The sequence below is a fragment of the Gallinula chloropus genome (genome assembly GCF_964237585.1).
Source record: "Gallinula chloropus genome assembly, chromosome: 4".
In the NCBI taxonomy this organism is placed as follows: Eukaryota; Metazoa; Chordata; class Aves; order Gruiformes; family Rallidae; genus Gallinula; species Gallinula chloropus.
Window position 1 is genome coordinate 49,277,910 of NC_140088.1, and position 19,298 is coordinate 49,297,207.

The 19,298-nt window shown below is 40.5% G+C and overlaps 1 protein-coding gene across 1 annotated transcript in view; it reads right to left on the reverse strand.

Moving 5' to 3' along the window:
• SEC24D (SEC24 homolog D, COPII coat complex component) overlaps window positions 1–19,298 on the reverse strand; it is a gene marked incomplete at its 3' end in the record, with an annotated part of 55,572 nt that overhangs the window by 17,020 nt on the left and 19,254 nt on the right. Inside the window, exons 9-10 of the mRNA XM_084263707.1 lie at window positions 4,991–5,129; window positions 26–141 (exon numbers count right to left, since the gene is read on the reverse strand). Of these exons, the coding sequence (XP_084119833.1) occupies window positions 26–141; window positions 4,991–5,129 (255 nt within the window). The remainder of the gene's footprint in view (window positions 1–25; window positions 142–4,990; window positions 5,130–19,298) is intronic.

Consider the following 19,298-nt stretch of genomic DNA (forward strand, 5'->3'; position numbering starts at 1 on the left):
TAGTTTATATACTGGAAACACTCACTCGGCAATAATCCAAAGTAGCAACATATTCATAAGATCCCAGAGACAGCTCAGGCCTTTCATAGTGGTCTACCCGTCGGCCAATGTGGTCCAGATGTTGAAAGAAGAATGGAGGGACTAAAAGCCAGAAAAAGAACAGAAAAAAATATTTACATTTTGGGGAAAAGGAGAAGAATGTAATAACTTCCTTCCACAGATAAAATGCACTAATGTAGGCTCCTCTGTTCCTGATCAAGGGAAGAATTCACACACTTATCCAGGTTGCAATCTTTGGGTTTTTTTTCCCCACATTGGCTTAAAAAACCCTCAAGTAAACAAAAAGCCACAACATTCTAGTAATCCCAGCTCCTTTTGTATTTGGAGGGTAGGGTGTATTCCCCTATAAATGTCCATATTCTCCCACCTCTACACTGCGAGGCTCGAAGAAGTAAAACTCGACCAGGTCATTAAACTAGTTAGGAAGGGAGAAGAGGATATAGTGAGGCTTGCTACGGTAGAGGAAGTAGCCTCTAGCTTTATACTAGATTCAAAGGATGAAGAGGGTGAAATTCAATATGATTAGAGAAGGGCTTGGGGATGCTGAAATTCTACAAGATTGTAGGGAAGTACCTCTAAAATGTCCCATAGGAACTTCTGGGGACTCCTCAGAGGAGGTAGGATTGCTGACCCACCTTTCGGAACCTTCTAATGTCCCTCTAGGAGGCAGTGGGGGAAAACTTCAGATTCCTCCCAGAGGTTTGAGGGAGGGCTCCTCAAAAAAGGTAGTGAGTCAGAAAGCCCAGCTGAAGTGTCTTTACACAAACACACGCAGCATGGGTAACAAGCAGGAGGAACTGGAAACCGTGATGTCACTGCAAAGTTATGATCTAGTTGCAATCACAGAAACATGGTGGGATGATTCCCACAGCTGGAATACCCCTGTAGAATGGTATCTCCTTTTTAGAAGGGATAGGCTAGGTAGGAAGGGTGGTGGAGTTGCCCTCTATGTTAAAAAGTGGATAGACTGTGAGGAGCTCTCTCTGAGAAGTGGTCAGGAGCAGGTGGAGAGCCTGTGGGTCAGAATTAGGGATGGGACTAATGAGGAACAGCTGGTGATAGGGGTCTACTACAGGCCACCTGATCACAGAGAGACTACTGATGAGGCTTTCCTCCTTCAGCTGCAGGAGGCATCCTGGTCACAGGCACTCATCCTGATGGGGGACTGTAACCACCCAGACATCTGCTGGGAAAACCACACAGTGAGTTGCAAGAGATCCAGGAGACTCCTGGAGTCTGTAGATGACAACTTTCTGGTTCAGGTTTTGGACAGACCGACCAGAGGTGATGCACTGCTGGACCTGGTGCTCACCAATGCGGGGGAGATCATTAAAGGTGTTAAGGTTGGAGACAGCCTGGGCTGCAGTGACCATGTCCTAGTTGAGTTTGCGATCTCAAGGAATGTGGGCCTGGCGAAGAGTTGGGATCAGGACCCTGAACTTTAGGAGAGCAAACTTCAGGCTGTTTAAGGACTTGTTGGCCAAGATATCCTGTGAGGTGGTCCCGAGAGACAGAAATGTTGAGGAAAGTTGGCTACTCTTTAAGGATGCCTTTCTGAGACCTCAAGGGCTCTCTGTCCCTCTGAATAAGAAAGTGGGCAGCAGGGGCAGGAGGCCAGCATGGCTGGGCAAGGACCTGCTGGCCAAATTGAGGGAATAGAAAGGAAAATACAAGCTCTGGAAACAAGGGTGTGTTGCTTGGAAAGAATACAGGGATGCTGTTTGGACTTGCAGAGACAGGATCAGGAAAGCCAGGATGCAGATGGAACTGAGTTTGGTGAGGGATGTTAAAAACAACAAGAAGGGATTTTACAGGTACATTGGGCAGAAGAGACAGGCCAAAGAGAACGTACACCCCTTGGTAAATGAGAAAGGAGAATTGGCTGCAACTGATATGGAGAAGGCTGAGGTACTGAATGAGATCTTTGCCTCAGTCTTCTCTGGCAGCCAGGATTCTCATAATTCTCAAGTCCCAGAACCTTGCATCCCGGGACCTCTGGGTGGGAACTGGGGGAGTAAATCCCCACACACTGTAAGGGCAGAGCAAGTCCAAGACCGCCTCATGAGACTGAATGTCTACAAGTCTATGGGGCCAGATGACATGCATCCCAGGGTCCTGAAGGAGCTGGCTGATGTGGTTGCCGAGCCACTCTCCATCATATTTGAAAAGTCGTGGCTGTCAGGAGAGGTCCCTGGGGACTGGAAAAAAAGTCACGTCACTCCCATGTATAAGAAAGGGAGCAAGGAAACCCAGGGAATTACAGGCCAGTGAGCCTCACCTCTGTGCCTGGGAAGATCATGGAACAGATCCTCCTGGACGACATGCTGAAGCACATGAGCGATGAGCGCGTGATCTGGGACAGCCAGCACGGCTTCACCAAGGGAAGGTCGCGCCTCACCAATCTGGTGACCTTCTAAGATGGAGTGACAGCATTGGTAGATAAAGGGAAGGCAACCAACGTCATCTACCTGGACTTGTGCAAGGCCTTTGACAGAGTCCCCCATCACATCCTTATCTCTAAACTGGAGAGATGTGGATTTGATGGGTGGACCATCCAGTGGATAAGAAACTGGTTAACAGGATGTAGAGAAAAGGTCTATGTTCAGGTGGAGGCCGGTGACAAGCGGGGTTCCCCAGGGGTCTGTCTTGGGACCGGTGCTCTTTAACATCTTTATCAATAATGGAATTGAGTGCACCCTTAACAAGTTTGCAGATGACACCAAGCTGAGTGGTGTGGTTGACACAACAGAAGGAAAGGAAGCCATCCAGAGGGATCTTGACAGGCTGGAAAGGTGGGCCCAGGTGAGCCTAATGAGGTTCAACACTGCCAAGTGTAAGGTCTTGCACTTGGGCCACAGGAATCCCAGACATAGATACAGACTGGGAGAAGAGCTCCTTGAGAGTAGCCCTGCTGAGAAGACTTGGGTGTCATGGTCGATGAGAAACTTAACATGAGCCAGCAGTGTGCTCTTGCAGCTCGCAAGGCCAATGGTATCCTGGGCTCCATCAGAAGAGGGGTGGACAGCAGGGATAGGGAGGGGATTGTCCCTCTCTACTCTGTCCTCATGAGGCCCCATCTGGAGTCCTGTGTCCAGGACTGGAGCCCCCAATACAAGAAAGATGTGGAACTGTTGGAGAGGGGTAAGAGGAGGCCACAAAGATGATCAGAGGGCTGGAGCACCTTCCCTACAAAGAGAGGTTGGGGGAGCTGGGCTTGTTCAGCCTGGAGAAGAGAAGGCTGCAGTGGGACCTCATTGCAGCCTTCCAGTACCTGAAGGGAACATACAAACAGGAGGGGAATGAACTTTTTAAAAGGGTAGATAATGGCAGGACAAGGGGGAATGGATTAAAACTAAAGGAAGGAAGGTTTAGATGAGATATTAGGGGGAAGTTTTTTACAGAGAGAGTGGTGGAACAGGCTGCCCAGAGAGGTGGTGGATGCCCTGTCACTGTAGGTGTTCAAGGCCAGGTTGGATGGGGCCCTGGGCAACCTTGTGTAGCTCCAGGCTGGAAGTTGGTGTCCCTGCCTGTGACAGGGAGGTTGGAGCTCTATGATCCTTGGGGTCTCTTCCAACCCATGCCATTCTATGATTACCACAGGCAGGAGCCTGTTACCCTCAGGATACAGATTTAATACAATTTTGTTAGGAGATAAGAGTCTACTCACAGCTTAATTCAAATCACTGGAGTCAGAGCTCTGCAGAGAGACAGCAGTAAAAACAGTACTTTTCGTAAATCCTGTACTGTTTTGTACCAAAATACTTCACTGGAAATAGCTCTACTGTACAGCAACATATACTGGAAAAATTACATTGAGAAGCTTCTGGAACCACAGATAAAAGGTGCAAAGCGCTAAGAAATCAAGTGGGTTTGCCACCAACAATTTATAAGCAGCTAGTGTAATGTTTAGTCACATTGGGTAAGTCACCTTAGCTCTTTCGTCAAACAACGTATATTTAGAATGCTTATTTTTCACATTTTTAGCTGTTAAAAGTGTGTGTTTGAGTGGGGGGATATCTACCTGGTTTGTTGGCCATTTTTAGTCCACATAACTTTAAATGCTTTCTGACTTGTATAAAAGATAGTAGTAATAGAAAGTGTAATTTAAAATGCCACTGCAACTTCATTGTCTGTCTTCAAACGTTCACTATGCATTTAAATTTCTCTTTGTGAGAATTTAAATTGCTACCAAACGATGAAATCTGTTATCTGCTACACTTGCACAAACATTTGGGGATCAGGCAGAAAAGAAGTTGGAAGGAGTCTGTCAAGGTTCGCATTTCAGAGTTGAAAAGATTACTGTATTAGGGAAAGCACTACACCGCTGTGATCCAGCTGAGGAAATCCAACTTGATACAAATGTCTAGAAAGACTCGTTCTGGCAAAGATTTGGGATTTAGCCAAGAGCACAAGAACAGTTATGAGTCACATGCAGCACACTTGAACAAATATGGCATGGTATCTTCTGTGAAAACCAACACTTGTCACAGTAAGATTAATAGGCTATTTAGCCATTGCATAAAATGGACTAGGCTAACATGGTTCTAAATATTTAGCTCTTGCTGCACATTTAGATTTCTTAAAGAAATGAATTTTTTTGCACTCAAAAGTTGCTTGCAGTTAGCAATACAAGCAGCTTTGTGTCCTATGTTGACGCAGTATTTTTAAATAAAGTTTTCATCGTATCAGACTGGACTTCATGTAACAGCCTTATTTTTCATAACTTTTTTTAAATCTGTACTAAAGAAATGTTACTATGGGTAATACTTTTTTGGGTAATACTTTTTTGTATTTGTGAACTAAGCCTAGCTACTGTATCTCACTAAACTATTTTCTCATCAAGTCAGCCAGTCAAGAAAATAATTTTAGGGATATAATTTCTTCTTAGTTTGATGGAATTTGAGTCATAGATCAGAGAAACATTACTTACCATCATTTATACAGTTGCAAAATCCACATTGGTATCTTCTCCCACCTTCAATGAACTGCATGAAGGGACACATATAAGCTTTGCACCGGTTGCATCGGATTGGTCCAGTCTCACCATGGTTTACAACATAAAGAGGTGTCTAGATGAAGAGGTACATGCAGGTATGAAAAGCAATGCAAACCTGAAACCACATGAAGTGAGCTAGAAAGCTCCTGCTCAGACTTCTGTTAAAGATCACCTGCTTGAGAGATCATTGTTCAGCATTCACCCAAAATATGCAGTACAGTTAGTTGGCTCAACCCCATAGATCCCCTGAGGGACTAGATTTACAGCTTCACAGGCTGCAGTCTGAAGTTTATCAGAAAGACAATAAGGATTCAAACCAAAAGCTTACAAAATTTTGAAAGCTTTGGAAGTTTAGGGCTCCAGGCTGATTTTTCTCTGGCAAAGGGTTTTTAACAGCTCACTGAGAAAAATCTGGAGTGAGGTATTTCGCCTTCTCTGCCAGACTGAGTTTTTTCTAAAGAAATCTTCTGCTGCTCATCTATTGCAAACAGTCTTTTTTAAACACCTATTTGCTAAGAAAGCTTCTGATCTTATTTTCCTAAATGCTGCCTGCCCCATGCTGCCATGTTACATGCTATATTAACGTCTATATATTGTCAGGCCCACCAGCTAGAGTAGGAGATTTAGAAGAAATACTAATATTTATTGAAGGAAAGTACATACAGCAAACAAATACAGTATCTCAAGCGCTTGTCAGTTTAATTACATTGACCATGCTTGCCTATAGCCTCTGCCAAAACCCTCAGCTAATGGAAGACATTTTCCAGATGCCTCCCAGTAATAACTATCCACTGAGATATTATTTTACTTTGTGTTCTTTCTTCTATGAAAATTGAGTTTAACACAAATTAACAAACAATGTCAGCTGGCAAATTACCAGTGCTATTTTTCAGACATGAAAGCCCTGGCTACAAAACCTGCTCATCAGCCACAACCACTTAATAAGTTTTAAAACTTCTGGGTTTTGTTCATTGCTTGGCAATTTTCTGATTATCATTCTGCCATCTAATGAGGCTTGGTTCTGCTTTGCAGTTAATGTTATTATAGTATCTGACCTGGTAGGGGAAAAACACAAGACTAAAGCAACTCTTGATATATTTATAAACTTTGATTTAGTAATTTTAAACCTTGTTTAGATACATCTAAAGTTACGCAAGAGCGTAGAAAAATTACCCCCAAATGGTCATAATGCAAAATACTTAAGACCTCTACATAAAAAGCATGAACAAAAACAATCAAAAGATATATGCCAAGAAGTTCAAAGCCTAGGTATCTACATTCTTACATGTACTTATCTTTATTTAAAGACAGCATAAAGGGTTTGTTTCTTATCTTTTCATATCTGGAGCGGAAACTTGTGTTCTCCCATGTCTTTAAGTTTCTTTAAAAAAAATAAATACTTATTACAGAGTCCTTTTTTAAATGTGGGGTTACAGCCTCAGTAACCTATGGGTTATATCTAAAATTTAAAGGGACATGTAACTTCATGCATTAAATGGTTGTCTTGAAGTTACTGGCGCTTTGTACAGTGCACGAGGTTAAAACATGTGGCTCAAGCCTTAAGAAAATAGTAACCACAAGTAATGTTCTGTGAACATATACCAGGCTGGATTCTGTTTTGTCTTACTCAGAGAAAAAAAACAGGATGAAAACCCATAGAATCATATTGCAGCAGCTAGTTATTTTTTTGTTCCTAATAAGTTTGCAGAAACTTAAAAGAAAAAGGAATTTGTCTAACAAAAAAATCCTGCAAAAAAGACTTATGTGTTCCTTTATTGATTTATTCACTTGATTAAAAAAAATAATTGTACGTACATGCTACTGTTTTCTTTAACCAATTTTAAACGTTACAGGAATAATGAGCACATCCAACAGAAAAGATACCTTGTACAACGATTTCAGAATAAGGACTCAGAACAAAAGCATGAAAAAACCAATTTCTTGATGTGAACACCACAGGTGTGATGGCAGCTTTACCTCAAAAAAGCAGAAATATTCCAGGGCAGTATACCCTAAGGCTACCTATCAAAGGGAAGGAATTTCTGTGTGTGTGTGTGTGCGTGTGTGTGTGTTTGAACTGCTATTGCATTTCCAACTGTCAAAATAATAACTGTCAGGGTAAAGTATCTTAAAAAAAAAATAATGTAGATCTCTATGGGAATGTACAGAGATAAATACTGTACGTGTATTATAGAGCATAACATAAAGTTGTAAGTTTAAACTAATGAATAAATAAAATAGTCATAAAAAGACATGGTATTAAATGGGAAAGTCTTGTCTGATGTGCTTCACTCTCAGTAGATGTCACTGTGTACCAGAAGATATAGCAGAGACCTGTTTATAGTCCCAGGGAAGTCAGCAGCAAACTTTCATAGGAGCAGAGGAATAACATTTTTGGAACCCCTATTTTTTGCTTTTTGCTGGTTTGTTTTTTTTTTTTTAAAAAACAAATGTGATACCCTTCTTTCTCCTTTCCACCTATAAATTATCAGTATTTTCTCTCTCTTTATTAAATCTTAAAAAAATATGAATCAAGTTAGATATCTGCCATAACTATTTGGAGGTTTGTTATACTTCTGGACTTGCACAAGTCTCATCCCTCTCTAATTTGCCTGTTGGACCACCTAATCGAGAACAGTGACAGACCTCACAAAGAAGAAGCCTTAGGTATTGCTTGTTGGTGCTCCAGCAGTATCAAAACATAATTATTTCCCAAAACCAATGACAGGAGACATGAAAGGAATTCTTTTTATATAAGCTGAAAGAGCAGAGAGGCAGAACACAAGAGTTTTTAGTTAAAGCAAAGGAGGACTGAGCAGAAGAGATGGGAAATGCTCTGAGACCTGCATACATTTGGCCTTCTGTGGAACCTCAGGGTCCCACTGACATGAAGCCCTGAAAGGTGATCTAATAAACCATAACCTATCCCAGTATTAGTTCAAATGTAACTGTGATAGCAAGAGTTTTAATTTGGAAGTATTTCAGCATGAACATCTCTCAGAAGTCAGAACAATGTCACAAAGCAACACACAGACACTGGTGGCACAGCTCCAAGATTAAATACATCCATAAACATTTCCAAAGGCACTCTAACCTTTGCTTTAAAGTCTGAGAAAGTTGAAATACTGTACTATCAAAATGAAGTTCTGACACACTCCTGAGAGTTCCCTGCAATCCTATAAACTATCACTGTATTTATATCGCAGGATCGAGACCACAGCTGGAAATTCTAAGTGCAGGGGGAAGGGCTGTGACAAAGCTCCAGATCATCATGGCATATCTCTGGGAAGGCATTTGAAAGAGAAAAACCATGAAAGTGTCTCTGGAGAACGAAAGAAGTACATGCCAACACTGAAGAAAACTAGCCATCCACCGTACAGTCAAATAAAACAACACACAGAGGGCATGTGCTTTCACTGTCAGACTGGCATTCAGACTGTGCTGCAAGAAAACATTTTGTTGCTGTGCTGCAAGACAAACCTCCACATGTGATGGTCACTGCACTTCGTTTTCGCCTTTTCCTACCTATCACAGCCACGGCAGATTCCTGTCCACTCCTTGACACAGACTCTACCAGTACAGTGACAGGTATATATTAGAAGCTACAACTTTGCTCTGGGTTTGACTCCACTATTCTTTTAAGCATTTAACATCCCAGCTCCAAAACAAGAATGCTATCGCACTGAAAAGAGGCCCACACGGCTTGTAAGGTCTGGGTGCATCCAAGAGGATCACAAAAACTCTGTCCATAAGTGCAGTTTTCAGTTAACATTAGTGTCTCTATCACACCCTTGCTCATCCCCACAAGAAGAGAAAGATGACAGCGGTTCTTCTATGTACTTTTGAAAAACACTAGTGTTGGATGAAGCAGAGGGTCACTCAACACAGCATAACATTGTATATCATAAGTGACAAGTTCCCTTTTCAAACCACAAATAATTCTGCAAACATGTCTCACTGAAACCCCAGACTTCAGGACATGTTCTCACAGGTTTGAAGAGCAGTACAAGTACATAGCTCCTGATGGCTTCCAATATGATAGTTCCTTAAAACTATACCTTATGATCAGCAGTAGCACTGCAGATAAAATATTATCTATTTCTGATGTACAGCAAGCACTAAATACTGTATTGCAGGGAAAAAAAAAAAAAAAAAGACACAAACCTGACAACTATTCAATCCAGGCAGTTTGTTAAACAAATTCAGAAAGGCAGTGTTTCTGGAGTTATTTACAGAGACATTGATGCAAGTCTAATTATTAAAATATTCATGAAAGGTTTAAGATATCCTATTCAATATAACTGTCTAAAGAATAGAGGAAGAGGAGGCTCTTGGCCAAGTGTGGTACTGCTGCCCCAAGTAAATCTTCTGTTTAATTGACACAGTAAAGAGATAAGGAGAGAAGTCCTTCAGATAATAAAAGAAAAATTTGAAATGTAGCACTGATGTTTTTGGAGAAAAAAACTAGGTCATGATCCAACTGTCTGCCTCTGTTTCCTAGGACAGTTGAAGGGGTTTGTTTTCTTTTATTATATCATCATTGATTGCTTTTGAGAAAGATTAACCAGTCTACAAATAATCCCCTGGTTATGAGTTGCTTTACTGATTCACATTAAGATGTCAAGAAAGCATTTCCCTTTGTAATGCTCCTACTAGCTTTCATCAGAAGCTATCCCCTGTAAAGACAGAAATTATTTTGCATATGCTTGGTTTTTAGATGTCAAGTACTATCAGCCTCCTCAGCTGATGACTCAGGCCAATTTGGACTATCTTCTCTGCAGAGTTCATAGCAGGTTCAAGTATTTTCCGTAACACAGTTCTTACCATGTATTTCCCTTTTTGTTTGCATAACCGCAGCACAGCTAAAGCATCAGCCATGTGATGCAGTATCTCCTGTCTCTATCCTGATCTTTACAGACCACATAAAAATGCAAGAAGCATGTTCCAGCCTTCTTAATCAAACCTGTCAGAGCCAGGCTGCATACACAGCAGTGCAGAAGTACTGTGGCCAGGTAACTGAATTTCAAGTTGACACTGCACATGGGATATGACCCAGCACGTAGTAAAATCAACAGAAAACTGGTTACCTATTTCAATGAATCATACCTCAGAAAATCCTTAAAACCCCTCACTCAGCATTCCCTTTTCTAAGGGGACTATTGCAATTAACTGAATAGAAGTGGCAGTATGAGGAATGTAAACACAGACTACTCTACTCAACATGAGAAGAATGATTTTAGAAAGTTTGAGGATGGGGAGGTAACACATGTAATAACAGTAAAATTCTGATGTAAGCAAACACCAAAATTAGTTAGCTTACTTCTTTAGAACTTCTGCATCATACAGGGGATGGGGAGGGAAGAAAAATAAAAAATAATTTTAAAAGTTTATTGTCCATGCTTAAGAGTGGCACCACCAGTTATCCTGGTCATGATGCCAGACCAGGAATAACAAGCGTTAACAAGTCAGTGCTCTCCAGCACTTCTCAGCTTTGAAGTGCTGACTGTTATTTGGATGTACAGACACACTGTATCTCAAGTGAAGGTCAGCAGACAGGATTAACTGATGATATAAGCAGGAGTGTGAAATTCGATCATCAAAAAACCCTTGTGCTGAACAACAACTTTGAAAATGTTAGCACTTTAAAACAAGCAGATCTCCAGCAATATCTGCCTCAGCCCAGTCTATCTATACTCATCCTACTAAGATGAGAGCTAGTGCAGGGGCACATACACCGTCCCTTGTTCTCTTCTTGTGTACAAACCAGACAGAACTACTCCAGGACAATGTTGTTGTTGTTATGTTGTTTCCACTACCCTTCCTGTTAGCACCCCTGCGAGCATTATCCACATGAGAGGACTTAGGCTCATGCCTGTACTAATCCACAGCTCAACTTCCCACATAGTGGTATCACAGATGGTCAGCACTGGAGTCCTCCTCTGAGATTTTAAGGCATGGGGTTTTTTTCAGTAAAACCGCTGAAAAATTGGGTAGGCAAGTGTTAGGAAGCTGCTGTGCAGAAACGGTAAGTAATAATTACAAACAAGGCAGTCCAGCTTTATTGATCTTCCACAAAATTAGAAGTTCGTTTTTTCAGTGATTTGCTCTCTGTCTGGCTCGAAATTTATTCAGCACAGAATAAAATAAATGTAGTAATATATTTTACAGAAGTAAATAGAACTCTTAGTCAATTCAGGCATTTTTAATTTTTTTTTTTTTTTTTTAGATCACTCCAGGAGAGCTCTAGAAGATCTTCAAAATAGCAGACAGATTTTGGGTTTAAAATAATATTACTTCAAGTCCTTGACAGGCCCGGTCTCTTACCTGTGCTTTATGGCCACATCAATGTGAGCTTACCCTCACATAAAATTGTTCACAGTTGCTAAATAAATGATAAATCTAAGATCACAGTTTAAAATACGGGCACAGTCTACTGCATACAGCGGTAACGGGTGATTGGCCTATCAATTCTGGTTTGGAAGGTCAAGGGCCATTTAATGCAAACTCAGTTTTAACCATTTCTAACATGCCCTAGAATATCCATAGGATAGCTATCAAGGAACACCCCAAATAGCACTCATGGAACACACAACAGCTCTGGGTTTAGGTAACTATTTAAGTTTGTAAATAAATCTAAATGCAGCACAGTGATATCTGAACACTTCTCCTAGATGAAATTTTGTATCAGAAGAACATTATCAATGTTGTTCGTGTCTTTGCAGCAAGAATAAAACCACAACCTAACTGGATTTCAGGACCACTCTGGCCTGCAGGGCTTATTTCCTTCTGGAAAACCTGGAGTTGTTTCCCTTTTGTTAGAAGGCATTACTGTGACTTTTTAAACAGATTACTCTCATTTGCATTCCTGAGAACATTCTATACAATAAGATCTCTCAATCCTATTTTTGTGCAACCAAACATATTAATGAAAGAAACTTTAATGAGAAAAAAAGCATAGATAAGTTTGACAGTCTTTTAATTTGAGGTGGATAAAATAGTTCTGCTTGCCTTCTTGAGCAATGTTTATAAGTAAATATGTCTCTAAGGCTAATTAAGTATGCTCAGTTCTTTCTGATTTCAGTGGAAATAAATTAAAGTGTCATGCTGCATTCACCAGCTGAGTATAGCAAGCCAATTGCCACAGGAGTGCTTAGGAGAATTCTTGTTATTGGAACAAAAAGCAGCACTGAGTATGTTCATCTTTGAAGCAAGGTTATTTGGGATGAGTTTAATACCCTTTTAAAAAGTCACGTCCTTTCTACAACGTTAGTTTTGAAGGTCAATAGCAATAGCTGTCACTTTAAAAACACCACATCAGGTAGGAGGAATATTCATACTCCAAGCCTTTCTTCTACCAATACTTTCGCTACTATGAGAGCTGGGATACTTCATGCAGACTCCAGAACATAAGTAACATTGGTATGCAACTATTCTCCTCCCTTCTATTAACACTGAACTATAGCTGAATGCCACAAAAAGTGGGCTGTGCAGGACTGAGTTACAAGCTAAACAATCCTGCTGAGGGCACAGACCTTTAGTCCAGGGTTGCAGAGGTAATGGATGCCTCTACTTAGCAAGCAGGGATTACTTAATTCTGTTAAGCACTATAAGAAAAAGCCACATCTTCCACTTATTTCCTATCCTACAAGACGAGGAGCTTCCTTTCCACCAGCATCACTGAAGGGCCATTCTGTTTAAGAAGGCTCAGTCTCTCCTGTTTTTCTACAGGACAACATTAGTGCTTGTTATGACTAGGCCCGACCTGGTGCCTTGCTTGCGCACCCTTATAATGTTCAGTTTACTGCTGATGCTATGATTAACTGTGGCCAGTGCCTAAGAGGAAGCAAACACTTTTTAGGAGAGCAGCGTGCAGTCCGTGGAGGAAAACGCATGTGCCTGGCTATCTGGAGTTACAGAGGTATCTAGCAATAGCCAAAGTAATTTTATAATTCAGTGTAATTTTTTTTGGCAAAACAAATAATCAATTTTGGCCAGTTAATAAAATTAATATGAATTTTACTTTTTTACTTCCCTTCTATATGTATTGTCTGCCATTTCAATGTCGAAGAACAGTTAGTTTCCAACTTAGCAAAAAATAACTACATCATCTTTATAAAGGCATTTTCCCAGTCTAAGTTTCAAATATGTAAAAAAATTAATCAGGAACTCTGATTACAATATGAGAAAAGTTTATAAAAATGTCAAATTTTCATGTGACTGTCCCCATCTGTTTCAGAATTACCTCCTTACCATAACAATGGTATATGGAACAATGTACTACATGAGTACTTTAAAGAGTACGCTTTAAGAGTATTTTAAAATGTACGCTAAAAACAAAAAGCATAAAAAAATAAATCAGAAGTTTAATTGAATTAGTAAAAGCTCTGCTGCCAAAGCCTTTGCTAAATTTGGCTCTGCAAGCTCATTCTAGTTAAAGCATGTAGTTACAGCCCAACAGGCTCACAAAAAACTTTCTCCTAGATGATGAAGTCTTGGGAAGCGATCCAATTCCAAATGCTTTACTACCAAATGCAGACTAGCACAGGGTATACTCCATAAAGAAAGCCTCATCTAATATAGGATTTATGCACCTCTAAATTAGGCATTGTAAAACCTAGCTCACAGGCACTGGCCTCCAGAGCAATATAAAACTTTCTGGGTAAGGCACCTGGACATGCTTGAGAGTTCTGGCCCCTCCATACCATGTATGAACCACAGAGGAGCTAGACAAAAACTCCACATGTTAAACTGGCACTAAAGAGTTGAAAAAAAAATTAAAATTTCAAAAATAAAAAATACTCAAATAAAGTAAAATAGCACTGATAGAGCAAAAAACTTGTCAAATACCCATGCTAGGAGCAAAGTCTGACTGGAGACCTCTAACTAGCAGTGTTCCCCAGGGATCGGTGTTGGGTCCAGTCCTGTTTAATACCTTCATTGACGACCTTGATGAGGGAATAGCATCCACCCTCAGCAAGTACCCGATGATACAAAGCTGGGAGGAGTGGCGGACACACAGGAACACTGCGCTGCCATCCAGCGAGACCTGGACAGACTGGAGAGCTGGGCAGGGAGAAACCAGATGAGATTCAACAAAAGCAAGTGTAGAGTCTGGCACCTGGGAAGGAATAACCGCTTGTATCAGTACAGGCTGGGGGATGACCTGCTGGAGAATAGCTCTGTGGAGAAGGACCTGGGGGTCCTGGTTGATGACAGGTTGGCCATGAACCAGCAGTGTGCCCTGGGGGCTAAGAGAGCCAATGGGATCCTGGGGTGCATCAGGAGGAGTGTGGCCAGCAGGTTGAAGGAGGTGATCCTCCCCCTCTGCTCTGACCTGTTCAGGCCACACCTGGAGTATTGTGTCCAGTTCTGGGCTCCCTGGTATAAAAAAAGACAGGGATCTCCTGGAGAGAGTCCAGAGGAGGGCTACAAAGATGATCAAGGGCCTGCAGCATCTCCCCTATGAGGAAAGGCTGAGTGAGCTGAGACTGTTCAGCCTAGAGAAAAGACCACTAAGGGGGGGACCTTATTAATGTTTATAAATACCTTAAGTATGGGATGCAGGGGGAAAATAGCCAGCCCCTTTTCAGTGGTCTGTGGGGACAGGACAAGGGGCAATGGCTGCAAGTTGGAGCATAGGAAGTTCTGCACCAGCATGCGGAAGAACTTCTTCCCGGTGAGGGTGACAGAGCCCTGGGACAGGCTGCCCAGGGGGGTGTGGAGTCTCCATCTCTGGAGATATTTAAGACCTGACTGGATGCCTATCTGTGCAATATGAGCTAGGGAGCTGCTTCGGCAGGGGGGTTGGACCCAATGATCTCTGGAGGACCCTTCCAACCACTATGATTCTGTGATCCTGCTGCATAGTCCAGGCAGACTCAAACAATGAAACTTGAGTCTCACAAGTTCTCCCCCAAATGAAGGGAGCAACAAGGATGCTTCAGAATTTGGTTTAATATCAGAAAAAAATGGAAGAAAAGGTAGTGCTTATGCTCACATAGCAATGAGTTCAGAATACAAGTTTATGCTACCTAGACTGTCTCTTAATGAGCTTGTTCCAAATAGCTCTGCAACGGATTGCCTGTAAAACACTATAGTAGTGCTAAGAACAAGGGGGTCTGGTAGCATGGCCCGATTCCACAACTGGCCTAATTGCACTGACACCACACTGTAGGTAACGTGCTCTTTCTGGCCCACTGACTCCATGGAAGTTTAAACAGAGGCAACAAACTTTTCTGCAGGAACTGGCAAATCATTTGGTGACCAGCTCCCTTTTCCTAGAAGGTGAAAAAGCCTTTCAACATCATTAAATTAAGTGTCACATAACTATTAAGACATGTACAGACTTCTACTCTCACCATGCTGTATAAAAACATGGCAACTAGCACAGATTACTTTGACAGTGTACCCCAAAGACACTGAAAGTATCATTCTCTGCTAAATCTTGGACAATCCAGAAATCAGAACTGCTGAGCATGCAAAGCAATCTGTCCCACTTAAAATTCATAGATAGCAAGTATTTTATCCTCACTGGTCAACATCTGTTGCTTTTGCTGTGGAGTATTCATTCAAAAGGAGGAAAGCTTTTGATACCTACACTGAAGTCCAGTATTATTAAAAGATATGAAGCAATTTTGATAGATATCAACACATCAAGTCTACACAAAGGGAAAAGGTGATTAAACATTCAATAAGGTCTGACAATTCATTTCCAATAGTTGTGAATATCAAGATGAACATCAGGCCAAGTCTGAAGTACATACAGGGTTCACAAAGTTACAAGCCTCACTACGACAGGCAAGGCATTTCACAACAGGCAGCAGGACAAAACTGTTACCTTCATCTCTTTCAGAACCTTTTCTTCTGAAAATTTCCTTAAAGCTATCATCTTTTGATAGTATAAAAAAAGCTTATTGTAGTATGGACCATTTTACTCCCTAACCATGAAATTCCTGGCTAAAAAGAATAGCAGTGTGAAACTGCTGAACTGTACATAAACCAAATTGCTTACATAAGCTTCAGTGCCCAGAAGAAAAGGCAGTAGCAATACAAAAAGAACTTCTGGGTTATCCAGGAGCTACACACCAGCAAGTGCAACTTCCACAGAAAGCAAACTGGTATATACTACAATGGAGGAGAACATAAACGACACACATATATGTTGAGCAAGAGATGCTGTGACTCTTGCAGAGGGATGTTGTGACATACAGATCTATAGAGTTCTGTCAAGAGTCAGCCACCATGCAGATAGGCATGAACTGGGTGATATAATGTATTCATTACTTAAAGTTTTTTGTCAAAATCTATCAATGTGGAAGGGCCTCCTGTGAATATCTAACCAAATAAAAGACAGAAATCAAAAGGTAAAATAAAAATTATGGCTTTTTATAGTGAATAGATGTTATCAGCAAGCACCACTGTTCTGCAGTCTGTGCTTTTTAAGACATCCCTAGCAGAAAGGAGCAGTAAGGCATTTAGTTGGAATTGTTTCATACTGTCTGCAAACTACACATTTCTCACTCTCCTCAAGCCAAAGTTCTGCTTGAGTACAAAACCACTAATAAATGCACGTACCTATACAAAACTATGCTTTAAAATAAAGCTAAAGCCTGGTTGCTTGCCTTTTTTTTACTAGCTACAGAATATGGACAGCAGAACCCGAGCCCTGCTAAACCCTGCTGAGCCCAGAGAAGACCACAAGAGTGTGGTCATTTCCCTAATTCTTTGTACTTATTTGGCATTTGAATGACTTATTTAAAACCCAAAAGAGTAGACTTGGGGTCTAAAAGAAAATCTGCACTCTGGTACTTGCCTTTGTTCTTGAAACAAAAAAAATATTTATAAAACTTTGCATCGTGTGCTAGTTATTCACCTCAATTTTTTGACTGCTCTGCCTAGAAAACCACACTATTATCCCTGTAAAAACCACGGGTTTCCACACAGCTCAGCTGCTCTGCCCCAAGTTCACTATTCCAAAAAGGTTAAATGGCTTTTAGCTCACAAACATCAGCATTTCTGGGAAATAACTCCATTCCAATTTATCTTTTAACTAGTTAATTAACTGAGGAGAAAATTAAAAGTGAAATACTAAAATTCCCACCATTATTACTAAAATAAATAGGAAAGAACATGGCAAAGAATGATGACACAAAATTACTACGGAGCAGAGAAGGTGGTAATTTAGGTATTTAAATATTTAAAACTATATAGAATTATTTGAAGTTGTTTATACTTGCTATTATAACATGAAATACTGTTTTAGCTATCTTTTGTTTGAAAGTAGTATTAAATGTTAAATCAAGATCACATGGTTTATTCAGGCTCTGGAAACATTCATACATCTCCAAAACAAATTCATGTAGGGCTTGGCCTACGATGATAACTGTGAGAGCTGGTTTATTTATATAGACTGTTGCTAAAGCACTGGTGGACTAAAAATAATTTCTGTCAAACAGTGATACTGTTTTGTCAATCTATAACAAACAAATACTTTCCACAGATCATCCAAATCAGGAGAGTGAAAATGAACCGTTATTTTTGAGAAATAATAAATAAGAGCTTGGTAAAGATAAGACTCAGAAATGTCTAGAGCTGTTAAAATACTGCTCAGTAGGAGGGGGCTACGAATGTTTAAACAGCCTGGCTTCAAATTATACGAAACACACGCTAAATGGTCATTAGTTTATAATTTTCTAGATGGGCTTTAAGTTTTATAATAATCTTGGAGAGTCTGTGCACACAGTGGATTTTTCCACTCTCACTTTCAAATGAGGGCTTTTCTGAATAAATGCTTTTCATTTGCGCAGCTTTTCTAAAGGTTGGAGCCTGTGTGTCAAAAGTGGCTAACTTAGCTTTTCCTGGGATATCAACACAACCTTCCAACAATCCCTACCGAATGGTCTCCTACTGACATCTTTAATTCACTCTCACTTGTGATTTAGCAATACTGACGTAAAACGTCTTCTTTGTGAACTGCGGACAGTTTTACTAATTGAATTTTGATAATGGTTTCTTTGGAAAAGAAACCTTTGGAAACCTGTTACTAGGTTATGTGCAAGTACCTGACATCCTGCATCATTCTGCACTGCATCATTCTTACTCCTTCAACTCTTAAGTTGTTGTGAAGTTGTTGCTTTCTTCTCTTCATGTGAAGACCGGTATTTCAGCCTACTGTATTTTTATGTCTTGCTTTGTATTCAGTTATGTTGACCTTGTGTCCTCTCAACCAAGTATTTCCATCAGACTTTGAGATGCTCAGCGACAGTATTACTTCATCAGGTCCCGATTGCCTGGGAAGTTTTTGGCAGGGTATAAAGCAACAGCATCTTTGTCTTTTCCTTCAACTACATGTCTGTAATCTTCATTCTCACTGCAGGGACAAACACTTTTTGTTTTGGGATTCCCCTCCCCCCAAAAAAAAATCCCACTTGACACATTCAAATACCTGCACAAAATCTTTTCATTTAATGTCCTTATCTAGCATCATGATAATTTTCTGATCTTACTTTCTGCCACAGGGACAGTTTCTATCCCATTCTTTATGGGGGATACCCATATCTTTATGGAGATACCTGTTGTAGACATCTTCAAAAGATGCCTCTGCTCAACTTTATGTATTCCTTAGCTCCCAACAGTTTTTCCCAGACCTTAGTTTAAAAAAATAAATACATTTTATTCACTTCATATGCTAACATTCCTACTTCATTTCTGGAGTCAGGACACCAGCCTGTGTGTAGACATTCCACTTTCTTCAAAGGAACTGACAGCAACAAATGAACTTAAATTTGCCTTTCAGACATGCTGAAATCCCCAAATCCTCTTTTTCCATATTGGACCTTCAAACTGAAAGAGTATTTCCAAGAAAACTACTGTTAAGTGACTGAACCTAAGCTTTTTATTTTAAAGCTGCCAGGATCTTTCCTCTCCATCTCCCTGTATTCTTCATCAAAGGAAACAAACCCTCAAAGCTCCATTTCCAGTTGACTACTGTTTCTATGAATGAAATAACTTTTTTTTTAAGTCATTACAGACATTAATTCCAAAACTTCCGTGAGTGTTCCAGGCTTTGTCACTATTGATTCTTCAGAGTAAAATCTGAGACACAAATGAAAAATACCTAATTGCCAGAACAAAATGCTGCTAACTTGCAGAAGCTACAGTATATTCCAAACACAATTTCTCTTACGATCTCCTTGACAATGAGAAACCAGAACAAAACACATTTGATAGCAGTGTGACATCC